Source organism: Ambystoma mexicanum, chromosome 4q (assembly GCF_040938575.1).
Source record: "Ambystoma mexicanum isolate Mex_15411 chromosome 4q, UKY_AmexF1_1, whole genome shotgun sequence".
Taxonomy (NCBI): Eukaryota; Metazoa; Chordata; class Amphibia; order Caudata; family Ambystomatidae; genus Ambystoma; species Ambystoma mexicanum.
The window spans coordinates 393,010,109-393,028,673 of record NC_090928.1 but is presented as its reverse complement, the minus strand read 5'-3'; the positions used below and the strand labels follow the sequence as shown (position 1 = coordinate 393,028,673).

The 18,565-nt window shown below is 46.5% G+C and overlaps 1 protein-coding gene across 1 annotated transcript in view; it reads right to left on the bottom strand.

Annotated features, from left to right (window-relative positions):
- MTR (5-methyltetrahydrofolate-homocysteine methyltransferase) overlaps positions 1-18,565 on the bottom strand; it is a 1,960,411-nt gene that overhangs the window by 1,047,866 nt on the left and 893,980 nt on the right. Inside the window, exon 15 of the mRNA XM_069607970.1 lies at positions 9,851-10,036. Coding sequence (XP_069464071.1) covers positions 9,851-10,036 — 186 coding nt within the window. The remainder of the gene's footprint in view (positions 1-9,850; positions 10,037-18,565) is intronic.

Here is an 18,565-nt window from a genome sequence, read left to right as displayed (position 1 = left end):
AGATAAAAGCGTTAAAGGTCTTCCAAAACAGGGTGGCAAATCTCACAGCACAACAGAGTGGCTCGTTATGGCTCAGGGGTTGAATCCCTCTAGGGAATGAATAGCAAGAATACAATAATCAGAGGTAGGTCGACACTTTGTTTCGGTCCAAAATTTCAGATACGTCCACCCTGAGACGTTCTTGACAGTTTTTAGAGAGGGCCTTCATCAGGACATGGGATATCTTGAAGTGCAAGAATGAATCTGGGAGATCCCGGTTTCCGTTGTTTTACCAAACATTGATTAACATTACGAGTGGATCCTGATTTAACATCAATTTTGACAGAAAATCTTGTATTTTCCTTCTGGACAGTATCTGTGATTGGTAATAAGGTAGCTCCAAGTTTCTCTAAAAGCAGCTCACTGTTTAGTGGAGAGGATAGCAAATTACTTGCAGCACATTTGTGTGGGTTTCAATGAGTGTGGTGGATGCTCACATGTTTAATCTGCTGAGCAGCCCAAACGGTCATTTAGATATAGGGACTAAAAGGATTATACATTATTGACAGTTTATTCAAATGTGTGGTCTACTTGATTATATGGGATTGTCGCTGGGGTACAACCGTTAACACAATATAAATGCTGAAAGCTTGCATCCAAGCATATCATTTCGTGACAAGAAATGTGGACCCCAGTTACCCCACAACATTACATTTTAGGCCATTACATTTTTCTCACGCCAGCCATCCACATTGCAATCGGAAAGTTGAGCCGTACCAACAGACCAGGAGCCTGTACGTGCAAGCTCTTGAGGATTGCGTTGTAGCAGGTTGCTACCAGAAATTATAGAACAAAAACATTCTGCAATGAAAAATATTAAGAACAGATTGGGCCCCCACCTTTTTCTGGTCAGAAGTGTAGAGGTTATATTCATCCAATGTAGAATGGGCAGGTGTGTACCAGAGGATTGTTTATGAGGCAGGCCAATGGAAATATTGGGTCAATCACATTCACATAATTATGAAATAAGCATGGAAATATTGGACAATTTGAACAGTTTGAGAACACATTGCAAAGAAGTCAGACATTGGAAAAGCAGCAGGAAAGACTACCACCTGGTATTATGGTTATGTAGGGATGAATCAGAGAGAAGCCAATTTAAGGTCTGCAGAAAGGAATATTCCTGTTCCAGGGAATGAGTTGTCTGAAAGGGAACATGCAAAGAGGGAACCTGATGCAGTCATAACTTCATGGAAGCAGCTCTGCAGGGATCCGACTGACTGGGTGACTTTAAATGTAAAAGATTTCAGACTGTTCTTTCAACTGAAAGCATCTTATCAAAAGGGTATGAGAATTTCCCAAAAGAAAAATGTGATATGCTGTACAACTATATTCCTGCTAAGTCCCAGAAAGGAAGCGGTTTTGTAAAGTGTTATCAAAATACATAGATTTAATAGGGAAATAAATAGTGCAATCTCGAAGCTTGGAAAATTAAGTGAGATGTAAATTCAATCCAGAATAAAATACATTTCTGGGTTGTGTGCGCAATGATATAGATAATGATTGGTGCACCAAATGCACCGAAGTGCTAAAATACACCCAAAGAGTTTTCACAGAAATAGTTAAAATCGGGCTGTGATATGAAGACGTCAATAGCAGAGGCTATGAAGCATTTTCTTAATAATCTTCTGTGAAGGCCATAGCTAGTTAATAAGGAATTGTAAGTGAAAATGCTTTTAATTGTGTCATTTCTATTGCCATAAAAATGATGCAAATAAAAATCTGATATAATCCCCTAACTCTTGAATACACAGTACAGAAAACGAATCTTGCCACAGTGGGACATACGCTTCAAAGTACAAAGGGGAGGGACACTGATAACAGTTTAATAAAATCCTAAAACCGTTCTCCAGGTTTGGGTAGGGGAATCAAAAGGATGTGTGTACTGAATCAATTACATAACTAACCTAACCCAAAACCTGCAGAATTCTAGTGCAAGTTATTAGAAGCATAGTGTAAACGGCTCACAGGTTAGCAGCTAACTGCACCATATTTACATGTGAAGCGTGAGGTATGGCACAAACAGTTCCCCAATTATATTTGTTGGTAATACCTGGGGAAAGCAAATCCCTGGGAATTATGCGCAAGTGTAACTTAATGTGCAGTTGAAATATGCTAGAATACTAGACCAACAAATTATTTGAAGAATCCAGTTATCATTACGACCCATCTCCCGTCTTGATCGATATGTGGCACATTTCAACCCAACAGCTGTTAACAGTCCGAGTTACAATTACAATGCTTTTGTTATTCAGCCATCAATATGTATGCAGAATTGATTATGGAAATTAATCCTTGTGTGTGAGAAATAGTGAGAAATACAGGCAGGCCAATTTCGTTTCTGTAGACAAGCTATCCGTGATTGTGTAACATTGTGGTGACTTGCTCTGCATAAAGCTTGGAATCAACTTTGCCTTGATTTCACTTATTCAAATATATTCTAGTTATGATCATACAGCCTGTTTCTATCCAGAATTGCATGATGGTTCTGTATAACTGGGGGTCATTAGATAAACATACCCACTTCATGTCGTAGCCATGTGTTATTCTAAATCTATTTTACAACCACAAGGAACAGCATTACTGTCATAACAATCAAAATGCAAAAATTCCAACTGATCCTTTGAGCACCATAATCCAACTTTGGCACACTGCTTTCACCCAGAGACAGTCATGCACAGTGAAAACTATTTGACATTTACAGGAAACAGTTTCAAACATCTCAGAATATCATTATACGGGCCAGCAAGGTCCAGTACCATGAAAATAGTACTCAACCTTCATAAAAACTACTGTTTGCGAGCAAGCAAATAGATTTTGTGAGGCCTGTTGAGTAATCTGTGAGGAATCAATGTATCCATCCAAAATGGCATTTCCAAAGGGAAGTAATTTGTTCTGCTAAAAGATAAATGCTTTCTACAGATTCCTCATCTTTGAAAGACATCAAAAGCCATGCCATAAAGCAAATCAGAGGTGTGGAGAAGGTGGAGAAAAAAGCAGCATGTTTTGCAGCAATGACTTTGCGAACATAGCATATTCTACTGCCATAAAATCCAAGTGGTAATGTCTTGTGTAGGTATGAAAGTCTGCCCAAATAGCCTGGCAAATAGACACCCACCTACAAGGTGAGCCAATGGCCTGCTGCTCGGTCAAGTGGCCCGGAAGGATTTCCGGATCATACTTGTGCATTAAGCGATGAACATGAACACAAGATAAACTATATTGAAATACTTTATTCAGGAATAACGTAGAGTTTCTAGTGACCATCAAACCTCACACAAGTTGTTCAACCACACAATATTAATTTGCCCTAGATCTCTAGCACTTACGGGCCCGACTAGGTTCCAGGTAGTGAAATCTTCCCTCAGCCCTTGATGGATGGGGTAGAGGAAGAAAACTAGCAGATGAATATTCTCCAAAACTGGAATTTTGGGTCCACTGTTTGCAAGAACATACGCTTAACTCATGGTACTATAGACTAACTGCAGAAATGGTGACAAAACGGACAGCTTTTAGTATTGAAAAACTCGACCGTATATAAGGACACGAGAAAAGCTACTTTGAGAGAGATCCTCAGTGGGAAAGACTGCAGAGGCTGAAAGGAAGAAGCCATCAGATATGCCAGAACTAGATTGAAATCCCAAGGATGCACCACAAAAGATTTGGGGAAATGCATTGCTTTGCAAAAGTGCAGCACTTAAGGGACTGCAAAATATGAACTTTGCTCCAGTGTCCAACGGAGAGAGCCTTCAAATAAACCTTGCGTGTACAAACATTCAATCCTAATTTGGCCAAGGAAAGGAGAAACGTCTCTGGGAATCCTGGGACAATAACCCCATCATGGAACCAACCTGCAAACTTGTGCCAGTAAAAAGCATAGATGCACTTGATGGATGGGTGCCTTGCAGAGAGCATCACACCAATAACAACCTCAGAGATTCCAATCACTTTACCTGCACCTCGCAATAGCCTGGCACATATGTTCAAGTCCTTGCAATGGGATTAAACATTTCCTGCAAGCATACATCTTTAGATTCTCCTTCCAAGGGATATACCAAGCGGGCAAAGCAGTATATCCAGCAAGTCCAGATACCAGTTCCTCTTTGCCAGTTACAGAGCAATCAAGATCTTTGTTACTCAGTGTTGCTTCAACTCCCTAAACACCAAATGAATCGGAGGGAATGATGGTAATGCCTGCACCAAGCTGAGCTTCTAGGAAGTCAGTAGTGCAGCCCCCAGAGTACTGCTCACTCTAGAGGAGATGATTTAGCATTTTTAGTTTGAGCTGGAAGCAAACGGGTAAATCTCTGGGGCAGTTCTCACAAAAGCTGCTTTACAATCTCCCCAAGGAGTTCGCACTTGTGGATCACTGTGGAGTCTCCACTCAGTGCATTAGCCTGTGCTTAGACTTTCTGCTGGGTGCAAAGTGGTCCATTGCCTGAAATCAAAGCAGCATGGCTTCTCCCTAGCCAACTCCAGCGACCACACATGGCACATCTTGGTGCTGTAGTGCGTGGCAGTGGTGTTGTTCATGACTACCGGACCAGTTGAACTTTTGACTGATGGCAAAAATTGCAATGCTAGAAGCACTACCAAACATCTTTCTTGGGAAACTGGAAGTATTGGGGATCACATCCTTTCGCAGCTTCTGACAAAGGAACAAGCTCTACCACTGTTTTGAGGAGCAGCTGAGTAAGCTCTTTCAAATCAAGCGGTTCCAAAAGAGACAAAGAAAGGCAAGGATGAAGGTTTGGGAGATTGTTTTTTGTAGAAAAAGTGGGCATAATAAGATAGATAAGGATTGTGCAGTCTGGGGGCTGTTTTTCTTCTGATCTAGTTCCTCATCGGTGGTAGAATGAAAAAGGTCGCCAGCCTCGAATGAAAGGTACAATATGCGCTCCTGGACATCTGGTTTGAACTTGATAGCCCGTAGCCAGGCAGATCTTCTCATGTCTGTGGCGATGCAGATGGCACGGCCTGAGGTGTCAATATGCCCCACGGTGGACTCCATGATGTCCTGCGCCACCATTTTTGCTTCTGCCAAACACGCCTTGAAGCATGCCTGACTCTGCACCGGATGTTCTGGGAGGAAGTCCGCTATTTTCCACCAAATTCTTTGATTCACGGCTGCGAGCTAGTGTCTGCATTAGACTGACGAAGGTGCCTTCTTGCCTAGGAGAGCCGTGGACGAGGTAGCCTAGGAAGACTGCGGCTTGGAGTAGAGGGAGGCTGCAGAAGAGTGTGGTTGAGGGTGTGTTGACAGCAAGAGTTGATCCCCCTCCAACTGCCTGTACTTGCCATTGAGGCATCGATTGGTAGGCTGCGCCGAATGGGGTTTAAGCCATCCCTTTTTGGCCAAGGAAACTACGTCCTTCTGCATCGGGATCCCCGTTCTAGCCGAGGGGTATAGAGGGAGTACCACTGGTTGTTCAACCTCAGGTTGTGGTAGCCCAAAGTATTCGGCCAGACCTGCGAGCAGTTCATGGAATGACTTGGCCAAAGATGGTGTGTTGGGGTCCTCCTCCTCATCAGTGTCCACCAGGGTGTCCTCTTGGTCCGGAGCAGGCAGAGTAGTACTGGGCGCTGTTAGGGAGAATTCTCTGTTTAGGCTGAATTTCCTAACCTAGTGAGTCCCCCAGCAGCTTTGCTGGATTTTTGGGGTTTATTTTTTTCTCCTGCCAAGAGCGAGACTCTTTTACCCTCACTCTTGGGCATGATTTGAGTGTGTTTCTTTGAATCTAGATGTGTTTAATGGGCTATGGGGTCTTTTACCCCATAGAGCTTCATGTGTTTTTGTGATGTGTGTTATACAGCACCCTCAGTGCAGTGACACAGGGGAGTCCTAGTGACCCCCCAGTATAGACTCCATACCCTGGGACTGGCTACTGTCTCCCAGGGCATGTAAAGTCACCATTGACTTTACTAGTCTTAAATTCTGAAAAAGAACCAGTACAAACCATCATATTGTGGACGTACTGGCTGGGGCAATTCAATTGCCCTGGCGTCTGTTAGTCGAGGGGGCATGTCTCCGTCCCCCCTGATCGAGTTTTGGCTGGTGGCAGTGGATACTACTTTTTATATTCAACCGCAAATATTTTCCTATGGGATTTCCCATTGTTTTAGGCTACTATCTTTATTTAATTATTTACGGTAGCCTCGAACATACCGCCGGTTTATTTAATTTATATTAATTCTCCGGTTGGTATTTTTTGCCAAAACTGGATTCTAAAATGGCGTTTGTGTTCCCTTCTGTGACTCCAACCCAAGTCGAGGCCTTTGTTCCACTTTTTGGCGGGCTTCTCCACAGAAGCACTCCAAAGTGGTGCCACTGTGTCTGGGGTACTTAGGAGGGGTGGAGGGGAATTTAGGCACCCTGGACTGAGTTGCCTAGGCAACTCAAGTCGCACTCCGTCCTGATTGGCCCAAGTGGTGAGCCGGCCGGCTCACCACTTAGCATGTTTGAGTGACAGCTAGGCTGAGTGAATGGGGGTTTGCTGCATAAAAGCAGGGCTTTGGGGACTGGAACTTCAGAAGTCGCCACAGGACCTAAGAATCCGACGAGGGAGAAGCTGAGCCGACCTGCCACGACACCACCACCGGTGGAGCCCTGCTGGACTGCCTCACCACTTTTCCCAACGACAGAGGAGATCTCCCGCCGGAGAGTCTTCTTCCTTTGACTGGTGGGGATAACCAGTTTCACCGTCTTTTCGCTTTCCCGACGTATCTCGTGGCCGCCTTGCCCGTGCCAAGCACCCCGGCAACCGGGATACCACATTTTACCACGACCGCGAGACAAAGGTACCACCTTTAACCGGAAAACTCTGCGGCTGGTTTCTGCCCTGGTAGTGCAACGACCTTCATCTTTCCTCCAAGTCGAGATATTCTCTTCCCCTGGACGACAACGCAACTTGCACCCACTACCAGGAACAACTGCCACCGCTGGAGGATCCTTCCCACTTAAGGTACCGTGCCCTGCCTGGCTTCCCTTGCTACCGACTGTACGGGGTAGATTTAGCCCCTGGCTTTCGAGCCTGGGTTAGCCTGGGACACCTTGGCTAAACTTTTCTAAGTCTCTCCCAACGCTTTTCTGAACCCTCTGCAAGACTTTCTAAGCCTAGTGTAACTGTGTGATCTTGGGCGCATTTGTGCTCTGCTCTCTCTAAGAGTGGGCCCAGCCTTTGGACTTTGACTCACCAGTGACTTTTTGCTCTCTGCCTTGCTAACAGTGTTCTGGAATCGTAGAGTGTTGTGCCTCTTCCTATTCTGTCTTTTTCCCTCCCTTTTTCACAAACTTATTAGAGTGCAATCTAGTTAAGCGCTCACCTCTGTATGAAAATAAGTGGTGTTTTACTGTGATTTTCTAATGGGGAAAAGGGGGTGTATATATCATAATAGTAACTGTGTTTAGAATATTTTACAATAAGAGTGCTGGAGTGTTTCAACTGTGTGTTTTTAAATAAATAATTATATACTTTGATACCAAAGCTCTGGTCAGTGTTTGCTTGTATTATTGTATCTGAGTGCCTATTGAGTATACTTTGCATACTGCCTAACTCTCTTGAGGGAAGTCTGACTGCTCAGCCACATCTACCAGGTAAACCTGGGTGGTACAGACTGCTACCAAGTGGGTTTACTGCCAACACCTGTAGTCTTAAATCTTTTATAGTGTTCCCTAAGGGAACTGCACAGGTTTCTGCCTAACAGGCGCCGAAGGCTGAGGGGTGCTGACCAGAGCCAGAGGCTGGTGTGCAGGCTGGTGTGGAACCGCCAGGGCTGCAGGAGGCAGGGGTGCCAGAGCCGTGGGGCCCGATTTGGGCAGCTGGGGCTGCGCGGGGGCCTCAGGCGCTGGAGCCATAGGAGGAATGACTGTGGGCACTAGCGGCGGGACTTTAGGCAGCATGGCCCTGATCACCTCCCAAAGGATGGCTCCCATCTGAGGGGACCTCATAAGGGTGAGGAGCCTTTAAAAAAAACCTGTCCTCACAGGACGTTGGAGCGGGAGTAGGCGCAGGGCCCTGTAGTTGCCGAGGCCTGTGCGTACTCTGCCATTGTTGGCTGTGGGGAGTATCTGCCCTGCAATGCTGAAGGATATGCTGTAGGCCATGTACCTGGCGAAGACCAGTCCCACCTGGAAACTCGTTCCCCTACCTGTTCCCATTAAAAAAAAGGGGGTGGTGTCGGACGAGCAGCCATTTTGTCTGGCACAGTGGCCATTTTGTTGCGCTGCATGCCACGTGCCTGAGTCGTGGTGCTTGCCGCGCTGGGCCCGTCCTCCTTGGGGGCTCTTGGCGGTGGAGCTTGAGGCCTACCCTGCACCTCAGGACAGGGCATGGTAGGCGCTGTGCCATTGGCTGTGTCGCCAGTAGTGCTGCATACAGGCGCCCCCTCAGACATTTGTTCGGTACTAGGGCGTAGCCCCTCGGGTGGACACCCAGTAAAAGAACCTCAGCAACATCACTGGCAGGATCCAGCGACCCCTCGACCTGGCAGCCGGTAGCTGAAGCAGCCTCGGTACCTGTGCTGGTGTTAGAACCTGAATGGTCCCTCCCACTCTGGCGTTTCCTGGGAAAGGAGTTGCCCTTGCGGGGTGCGGATGAAAAAAGTGGCCCTATCTTGGGCATTGACTTGTGCTTGACTAAGTTCTTCGAGTCCTCTGACGGTAGCTAGAGCCATCATTGGATCTAAAATAGATTACTGTAGTAGCCTATTGACTGGGAGTGGGAAAGGAGAAGTGCTTAGACTGCAAGTAGTCCAGAATAGTTCCATTCGTGCCATAGTTGGGCTCATTTGAGCATGTTTCTGAAACCAGGAAGAGTCTTCATTGGGTACCTATAGAGGCTAGAATTCAGTTTAGATTACTTACTATCACCTACAAATGCCTGGGAGGGTTGTATCCATGCTACTTGGCGAAGAAAAAAAGTTTAAGAATCTGAGATCAAGTAACTCCAATTTACTTGAGGTGCCGAGATCCAAGTTGGCCATGGTGAAAAAAAGTGCGTTCTGGATGGCGGCTGCGGAAAGATGGAATGCCATGCTTCTGGATCAGTTGCAAATCCTTGGATACTTCAAAAAAGAATCTGAAAACATTCCTGTTTAGATAGGGTTTAGACTGTTTTCTAGGAATGTGTTGTCCAGTTTATCTAGGTCACCTTTAGAGAATTCCTCTTCTCCCCACGCCTGTATGCCTCTGGGCCTTTTTGGTTGCGCATTTATAAAGTAAAGTATCACACAAAGTGGAAGCCAAGGTGGACACAACCTCATTTTAGTGATGGACCACCTTGCAATCCCCACCTCTCCAGAGTCCCATGGTTTAAACCCTTCAGGATCATGTTCCTCTGCAAGACAGTAAAGTCAAATTTATTGGGGTCTGACATGGACATCCGTCTTCTACGATCCATTCAGTGCTTGAAGACTGAGGTCAATGGGGTAATTGGGCACGAGACATTAAAAAATCTTTGGTAGTGAAGTTCATGCTGAGCGCGCCAAAAAAGAGGAAAGGAAATCATTGGGCATAACCAGCTAAACAATGTGTGATGTCACTTTCAAAGACATGGGCCCCAGTGAGGCTGAACTGAGCTTAAGTGGAGCTGTACTGCTCCCCCGGGTAGCTGGAAAAACGTTTCCGAAGACAGTTTGTGCTCAAGAGAACCTACGAGAGTTGAGGAATCAGACGAAGGACTACATTAGATAGTTTTTTCATTTTAAGCTCCTTATGCAACATCTGTGACTAAATAGCTATGGAGTTGAAAAATGTTACTGCAATTCATGTCAGAAAACAAGCTATTAAACAGAGAAAAGGACAGCTACTCACTTGCCCTATTTCATCAAATGCCATAACGACCACAGCTGCTCCATATCGTCTAATCCTTCTTGCTTTCTCCAGGAAATCCTTTTCACCTTCCTTCATGCTTATGCTATTTACTATGCATTTTCCCTGGCAGCATTTCAGGCCAGCCTCAATTACAGCAAAATTGGATGAATCAATGCATATTGGCACCTGCAACGAGAGAACAATTGTATGGCACCAGAATCCATCCATGCATCTCAGCAAGTCAAAATAAAATACCAGGCTGAAGAAGGAATAGGTTACTTACCTGTATACTCCTTTTTTCCAGCATTGGTATCTTTCGTAGATTCACGTGCTGTTTGAATATTCCCTGTCATGCTGGGAATACATATACAGTAATTTTGATTCATACTGCCCCACAGCCAATTGACAGGTTTCGCTTAGCCCCACCCCTGGAGGCCATCTTCTGGAAAGTGCACATGAACGTGGCAATATTTATTTATTGAGTATTTGTATATGAGCCAAGAAGGGTAGGCGGGAGGGTCATATCTAATTTATGAAAAATACCAGGGCTGGAGAACCGCAGTTGCAGGTATGCAATTTATTTCTTCACCAGCATTGGACCTTTCATAGATTCAAATGCTATTTGAATAAATTACATTAAGCAGTACCTATAATACCAACAATGAGTGCAGGTAAAGTTCACCTTGAGAAAACACCTAAAAAAACGTTCAACTCACCCAAACTGGTTGTGTAGCACTGCCTAGCCCATCCTTGACTCCTCTGTGTAATCCCTGTGACACAGAAGGACCTGGTGAAGATATGTGCTAATCTCCACATGGCAGTTCTGCAAGTCTCCAGCACTGCAACACCAAAGAAAGTCGTTGTATTTGCGACAGAGTGTAAATTCAGCCTGTGGCCTTCCAGGAAGGGGCCTGCCAGCCAGCTGCTGACAATACAAATGCAGAAGGACAAACACCATGCAATCAATGACTTTGAAAGAGCGTTTCCCATGCCAGATGGACCAAAAGTCACGAATAGCTGAGAAGACTTGTGAAAATTCTTAGTGGAAGATGCGTAGAATTTCCGGGCTTGCACCACCAGGGAATGCAAAGAGCTTTCCGCTGGGGAGGAAGAGGAACCAGTGAGGACCGGTAACACCACAGGTCTGTTAAGGTGGAAGCAAGATGAAACCTTGGGCATGAAAGTCGGGTTTCTGCAAAGAACCACCGTAGATCTATGAAAAGTCAAATAGGGAGGTTTGAAAAAGAGCCTGGATTTCCCCCACACGCCTCGTGAAGGTGACTACACCAACAGGGTGGTCTTCCAGGACAAATTTAGAGAGGCTTTGAGTATAGGCTCGAAAGGGGGACACATGAGCTTGGCAAGCACCGCACCACATTCAATTCCTAAGCTGGAGCAGGGGCTCGAACAGGAGGGAACGAGCGGCACAGTCATTTTAGGAATTTGTGAGGATTCACGGGATTGCATCACTTCTTCCCAAAGGGGAACCTGTGAGGCTAGGGAGGTAAGCTCGCTATGCGGGAGGTAAGGGGGACCTCACAAGGAGAGACTCCCCTCTTGGGGACAAGGCTCTGATTAATTCAAGGAACTCTCTATACCCCTCTATGAAGAACCACTAAGACCATTAGAACCTTCCTGAGAACCATCTTAAACATGTCACTGTTATTGTAACATCATACCTAATAACCAACAGAAAGACAAACGTACTGAGCAGAATATGCCAGAAATTAAGATTGCTCAGTGGTTGGAAGCCAATCATACTGGAATGAAGATGAAAAAGCACGTTGTGAATTCACAAGTTGTCGTCACTTCTCCCCGAGGGGGAGCCCTTTTCCATGAGGCTAGAGAAGAGCGGCTGCTACCCTATAGCTCCCCTAGGGGTGGTTTAATGCGGGAGGACTTGAGGGTGAGGGAATCCCCCCCCCCATGGGTCAAGGACAAAAACCTAGGGTAAAGCCCATTGAGCAATGCCACTCCCAAACATTCCCTAGCCATCCTCCACGCCCATTCAGAGCAATTAAATTGAGAGTAAACCCATGTATGTTTGTAACACATGGAGTATAGGTAAAGCAGAAACTACTAGGACAAAGAAGAGCACAGAAGACGAAGATCTCAGACTGGGTTAGTAGTGGTACGAGGTGGCCCAGAGGAGTCATGAATTTCAAATTGTCAACTGAAACAAAGTACTCCGACAATCCGCCAGCACGGGACTGGCAACATTGTATAAGAGAAGACGTAGACTAACAAACCTGTGAAGCCCAGCCGGGAGAGTCAACAGGCGTGGAAACCAGAGGGGGTTTCAAATGCTGTCGGCAGACTGGAGTCTCAGAAGAACAGAGGATGCCGGCAAAGCGCTGAGGGAGTTCTCCATGGGTCCTGCTGGAGTGGACACGAACACGAAGCAGGAGAGAAGAGGCGAGTAGCACAGCAGTGCTGTTGAAGCTGCAGAGAGAAGTCCAAAGGGTTGGAGAAACGGACCCCAGTACCAGGAAATCTAGGTGGCATACCGCAGTCCCTCAAGAAGATAACGGGAGGTACGAGAGACCTGGAGGGGACACAGGGTGGACCCTAACAATTGTATACCTAGCATATGGGGACAGTTTCCTCACTACAGTGGCAACAATAAGTCCACTGACCACCAGAGACAGATCAGAGACCCTAACCATTGCAAACCAAGCCACCGTGGAGAGCTTCCTCGTCGCAGTGGCAACAATTACCCCACTCACCACCAGAGACAGGTCGGAGACCCTAACAAGTGCGAACTGAGCATCCGAGGAGAACTTCCTTGCCGTAGTGGCAACGGCAAGCCCACTGACCACCATAGAAGGGTCTGGGGCCCCAACATAAGTGAACTTGGCATCAGAGAAGAACTTTATCACCGAAGTGGCCAAGATAAGCCCACTGAACGCCACCAAAGGATTTGGGACTTTGTTAACACCAAGAAAGTGTGGCAAAGTGTGAATCAATCTGAAGGTCACGAGAAAGATTTGTAGACACCAGGAGAAGGGAGTCATTCTCCTGGAGAAGAGACTTAAACCATTGAAATATACTCTAAAAACGCCAGAGGAATGGAGTAATTCCCCCTGGCTTTATTTCAAGCTGTACAGACCACTACCAGGAGCAGGGAGTCATTTTCCTGGCCTAGAAAGTGGAGTTGTGTAAAGGTTGTGGAACCTGCAATCCAAGGGAAGGGAGCCATTCCATCTGGCCTTCTTGTTGCAAGCAAACATACTTTTAAATAAGATCCACGTATCAGGAGAAGGGAGACATTCTCCTGGAGAAGGAACTTTCTGTTGTATTATTCCTAAGTGGTAGTGTAAGGAATAGAACTATATTGTGACTCTGGAAGGTGGAGTTTGATTTTGACAGACATTCTGACAGATCCTTTAGCATTAGTTTTTGAGGCAGGGAAACCCCTCTTAGAAGATAAGTATAGTGAGGACCATTTTCTGCACACAAAGGTTTATAACCACCACCATGCCACCTTTGAGTCAGCTTCCTTCTCTGACACTCTTATAGAATGCTCAATGAAGAAAGACAAAGGACTGCAGGTCTACACTGGGGAGGATCCACCAGTTCTCAAAAAAAAGGAAAGAAGGACCAAGGTACAATGTTGGAGGAGCCCGGGAGTTTCAAACCTGGCAAGCAAGAGAACCAGAGAGGCCGGGAGGTTTCCTTTCGAGAGAACGCTCACGACCGAGAAGAATCTAAGGAGACAGATGGCAAGAAGCCAATCCGTGTAGGCCCAAGAAGGAAAGTCGAGGCAGTGGCATGACCAAGAGGAGGGGGTGGGGTGGGGGGAGAGGATCAGCTGGTCCTTAACCCCTTAACTGCTGGGCTATTATGCATCACAAAGGACAAGCATACTTGTCCTCAGCACTACGACACCCAGACCGCTGTGGAAGGGGATCGCAGAGCTGCTCACTGGAGCAGGAAGAAAGAAGAGATGCTCGTAGCGTTCGAGCTACTAGAGAGAATCCCGACCCCACAGGAAGAACCAGTGACGGCAGAACGAAGGAAATGGGAGTGGCGGGGAACAGAGCAGGAAGAGCCCAACATGACTCATTATACTCATCCCAGTGGTTGTGAATACCTTAAAGAAAGTGAAGAGTACAAAGGCCCTCATCACTGGTTGTAAATACTTTAAAGACAGTGAAGAGTGCCAAGGGACTAATTGTACTTGTCCCAGTGGTTGTGAATACTTTAAAGAAAGTGACGAGTACAAAGGAACTCAGCACAATAATCCTAGTAATTATGAATACCTTAAAGAAAGGGGTGACTACATAGGGACTCGGTACACTCATCGCAGTGAGTGTGAATATAATAAAGACAGCAAAGAATCCTATGAAATACAATTCATTCAGCCCAGAAAGTGGACTAAACCCAAACCAAGGATAGAAAGTAAGAAAGAGACTGCAATATTCCCAAAGGAATTAGGGTCAAGACCCAATCTTTATAAAACAAGGAATTGTGTTTAAAGAATGGGTAGACCCTGGAGGTGGAAAAGCCCCCTAGAAGAATTAAATGAAATGGGGGTCATGTAATCACAAAGAACTATTTGAAGATAGAATATTAAGGCTAGAGAAGCCGATCCACGAGAAGGGCGTCATTCTCCTGGACATCTCTAACGCTTATCTTGGAATCTGCAGGAGCGCCTGGACACTCTGATGATAGTTCCTCGCCCCTTGTCGCCTCACACCCGTGCAGCACTAAAGTGTACACTGTTCGAGTGTAGGGTGGAAAGAGCAGAGTGTTGTATAGGTGCGGGATGCGGCAACCCAAGGAAAGCCAGTGTTGAGCAGGACTGGGGCTTCTTCCTAAAAAACAAAACATGTGTGTCATGTGCCTGTGTAACGCTGCTTCTTAACTACGCCCCCTCCCGTGGAAGGCTGTACTCACCTGTTGATTTTCACAGGGACGCTGGTTCCCAATCTTCATTCATGCCAGTCGCTTCAATGACTCTGCCCTTGCTTCTCTGACTCTGCCCAGACCGACTGTGGCTTGTCGGATGGGTTGGCAATGTCCGCTAGACACTTAGTCTCTTGTGTGTCTCTCGACTGTCTATGCGCAGTGCTTGCTGCTTGTGCGCAGTTCTTTCAGTGCCTTTAAATTGAAAGCACAGCTGCTTCTTTGCGCGCATGCTTTCTACTGCTTGACAAATCTCTGCGTGGCGCTTTTGCTGTGCGCTACCTTTTGTGCCTCTGACCTGTGTGCACAGTTGCTTTTTAGCGTGCGCTTTCTGTGTTAATGCATGCGCGTGGTTTCTCAGTTTGTATTCACTGTTGTCTTTTCCCTCTCTTGTAGGTGCCAGGCCGGAGCTGTGTTAGGCAGAAACCTGTGCAGTTCCCTTAGGGACCACTGCAAAAAGTTTAAGTCCACAGGAGTAAGCAGTAAACCCAATTGGTAGCAGTCTGCACCACCCATATTTACCTGGTAGCTGTGGTTGAGCATTCAGACTTCTCTCAAGAAGAGTTAGGCAGTATATAGAGTATACGCAATAGGGCTAAAAATACAGTAGCACAAGCAAACACTGGCCAGAGCTTTGGTATAAAAGTATATAATTATTTATTTAAAAACACACTTGTAAAAATACACTGGCACTAATATGTCAAGCAAGTTTAAACACAGTCACTATAAGTATATACACCTCCCTATTTAATTATTGACAAGTCTAGGTTAAGACACCACTTATTTAGCAAAAGAGTGGTGAGAGCGTAACCGTAGATGGCACTCCAATAATTTGGTTAAAAAGGGAGAGAAAAGGCAGAATAGGAAAAACACACAATACCAACACTTTTAAGAAACCAAGGCAAGTCAAGAAAGGCAGGGTCTACTGTAGAGTAAAAAGTTCATAGGCCAGGCCCACTCTTGGAGAGAGCAAGGCGGAATGTGCCCAAGATCACACAGTGGAAATGCACTCAAAGTCTTTTCAGAAAAAGTCAAAAGAGGTTGGATCAAGTCAGAAAGGTTTAGCAGGTCCGAGGTCCCCCCAGGATAGAGAGTCAAGGATTTACGGGACACCTTGGACAGTCTGTTGCAAGGGAGACCAGGCGGGACACAGTACCTGAAATGGTGAGAAAGCTCCAGCGGGGGCAGTTGTTCCTGGCAGCGGGTGCAAGTCGGGGCTTCGTCCAGAGGAAGAGAGGATCTCGACGTGGAGGCAAGCTGGAGGTCGTTGCACTAACCATGAAGCCTAAAGGCGCCTTAAACTGTACGTCAAACTTCTTACATATTCATGTAACAGCGCCTCGATGTCCCTGGGCTGCAAGTGTGCGATACGAATGCAAATAAATAAAAATAAAAATAAAAAATAAATAAGAAACCAGCCGCGGAGTTTCCCGGATAAAAGGTACTACACTTTTATTCGCGGTAGTGGTGAGGCGTGGCTATCCGGCCACCAGGGTGCTTGGCACGGGCGATTCGACCTCGAGACGATCCAGGAAGACAAAAAAGGCGAACTGGTTGGTTCCACCAGCTCAAAGGAAGAAGATTCTCCTGGAAGAAGATCTCCTCTGTCGTCGGGGAAGTGGCGAGTTTCGTACAGCAGGGCTCCACCGGCGGTGTCGTCGTTGTAGATGGCTCAGCATCTCCCCTCTTTGGATTCTTTAGATCCTGTGGTGACTTCTGAAATTCCAGTCCCCAAAGCCCTGCTTTTATGCAGCAAAACCCTCATTCATCAGCCTAGCTGTCACTCAAACATGCTAAGTGGTGAGCCGGGCAGCTCACCACTGGGCCTATCACACAAGAGTACGAATTGAGTTGCCAAGGCAACTCGGTCCAGGGTGCCTAATGCCCCCTCCCACACATCCTGTTGACCCCAGACAGAGTGGCACCCTTTGGAGAGCTTCTGTGGAGAAACCCGCCAAAAAGTGGAACAAAGGGCTCGACTTGGGTTAGAGTTTCAGAGGCGAACACAAACGCCATTTTAAAACCGAGTCCTGGCAAAAAGACCCAACCGGGGAATAAATATTAAATAAATAACCCGGCGATATCTTTAACATTGTACCAAAAAGTGGTTCGTTTAAAATGAATGGGAAAAGCCCGTAGGAAATATTCCGGTGGAATATTTTGCGTGGTATCCACTGCCACCAGCCAGAAACTCGACAAGGGGGGACTGGACAGTGCCCTCTTGGAAAACAGACCCAGGGGCAATCGAATTACCCCTACCAGTACGTCCACAATATGATGGTTTGTACTGGTTTTGTTCACAATTTAAGACTATTAAAGCCAATGGTGACTTTACATGCCCTGGGAGACAGTAATCAGTCCCAGGGTATGGAGTCTATGGTTGGGGTCACTATGATACCCCTGTGTTACTGCACTGAGGGTGCTGTGTAACACACATACCAAAAACACATGAAGCCCTATGGAGTAAAAACACCCCATAGCCCATAAAACACATTACAGAGTCAAAGGACATTCTCAAATCATGTCTAAGAGTGGGAGAAAAAGAGTCCCACTCTTAGCAGGAGAAAAAAATAAACCCCAAAAATCCAGCAAAGCTGCTGGGGGACTCACTAGGTTTGGGAAATTATCCTTAACAGAGAATTCTCCCTAACAAGCTGGAAGGAGCCAGAGCTACTGAGGAACAGAGGCAGTGCCGGAACAGAAAGGATCCAGGAGCTGCCAAGGGTCAGATGCCGTGAAGCCTGGAGCTGGAGGGCGCCAGAGCAGCCAGGGACAGATGCAGCACCAGAATTGTCAAAAATGCTGGAGAAAGGTGCGCAACCCAGTGAGTAATCGGTCTTTGTAGTTCTTACTTGCTGCAATCTGCTTTGACCGGCAGTCTTTTATTTCCTCCCAGGCCGAGTTGCTGGAAGCAGAATAACGCAAAGCAAGGAGAAAATCATGGGTGTGGTTTAAATAGTCATCCACCCATGCGCACTAGACTGCAGACCTGCAAGAAAGTCAATGGCCTTGCTGTCGACCATCAGTGAATCCGTATAGGCAAACAGGGCGGCCATCTTGGAGGGACTGCCCATACAATGTTCAAGGCAAAACCTATGGCCCTGATTAGCGCCAGTTGTGCAATAAGGAGGTCAAACCTTCCCTCTTCCTAGCCCCAGGCGAAGTATGTGTCTGAGGATGCGGGTGATGTGGGGACCCCGCATAGGATGGTTTCTGGACGGGGGATGGACTGTTGATTTGGACTACACTTCTGATGACGAGCACCATAGTTAGTTTTGTGTTAGGTTGGGCAAACCCTTTTGAGAGGGATAGACAGGCCTTTTCACCATTTCACTCTCTACCTGTGGTGTTCCCAAGGGGTCTAACCTCTCTCCCTGGCTGTTCAACCAATACCTGGCACCTCTCACCCACCGCATTGCCGCTCTCTCCTCCAACTTGCAGTGCTATGCAGAGGACACTCAACTCGTTTTCAGGCTTCCCTATGCAACCTCTTCTTCTCTCATCTCTGACTGTATCTGCTATCCAGGAGTGGTGTGCCGCCAACAATCTCTGCCTTAATGCCAGTAAAACAGATTCTCATTGGCACACCTACACCCTTCTTTCCTGTCACTGTCTGGCTGGCTTCCCCTGGCCCTCTTCCTTCTCCCACCTGTGAGGCTAAGAATCTCAGGGTCATCTTCGACTCCACACTCTCCTTTTCTCCTAACATCTCTGACATCTCTAAGAAGTCAAACTGCCAACTGCACCTCTTCGGAGGTATTTTTGCTGTCCCCTCCTTCCCCCAGAAGCTCTCTGTCTCCAGAGCTC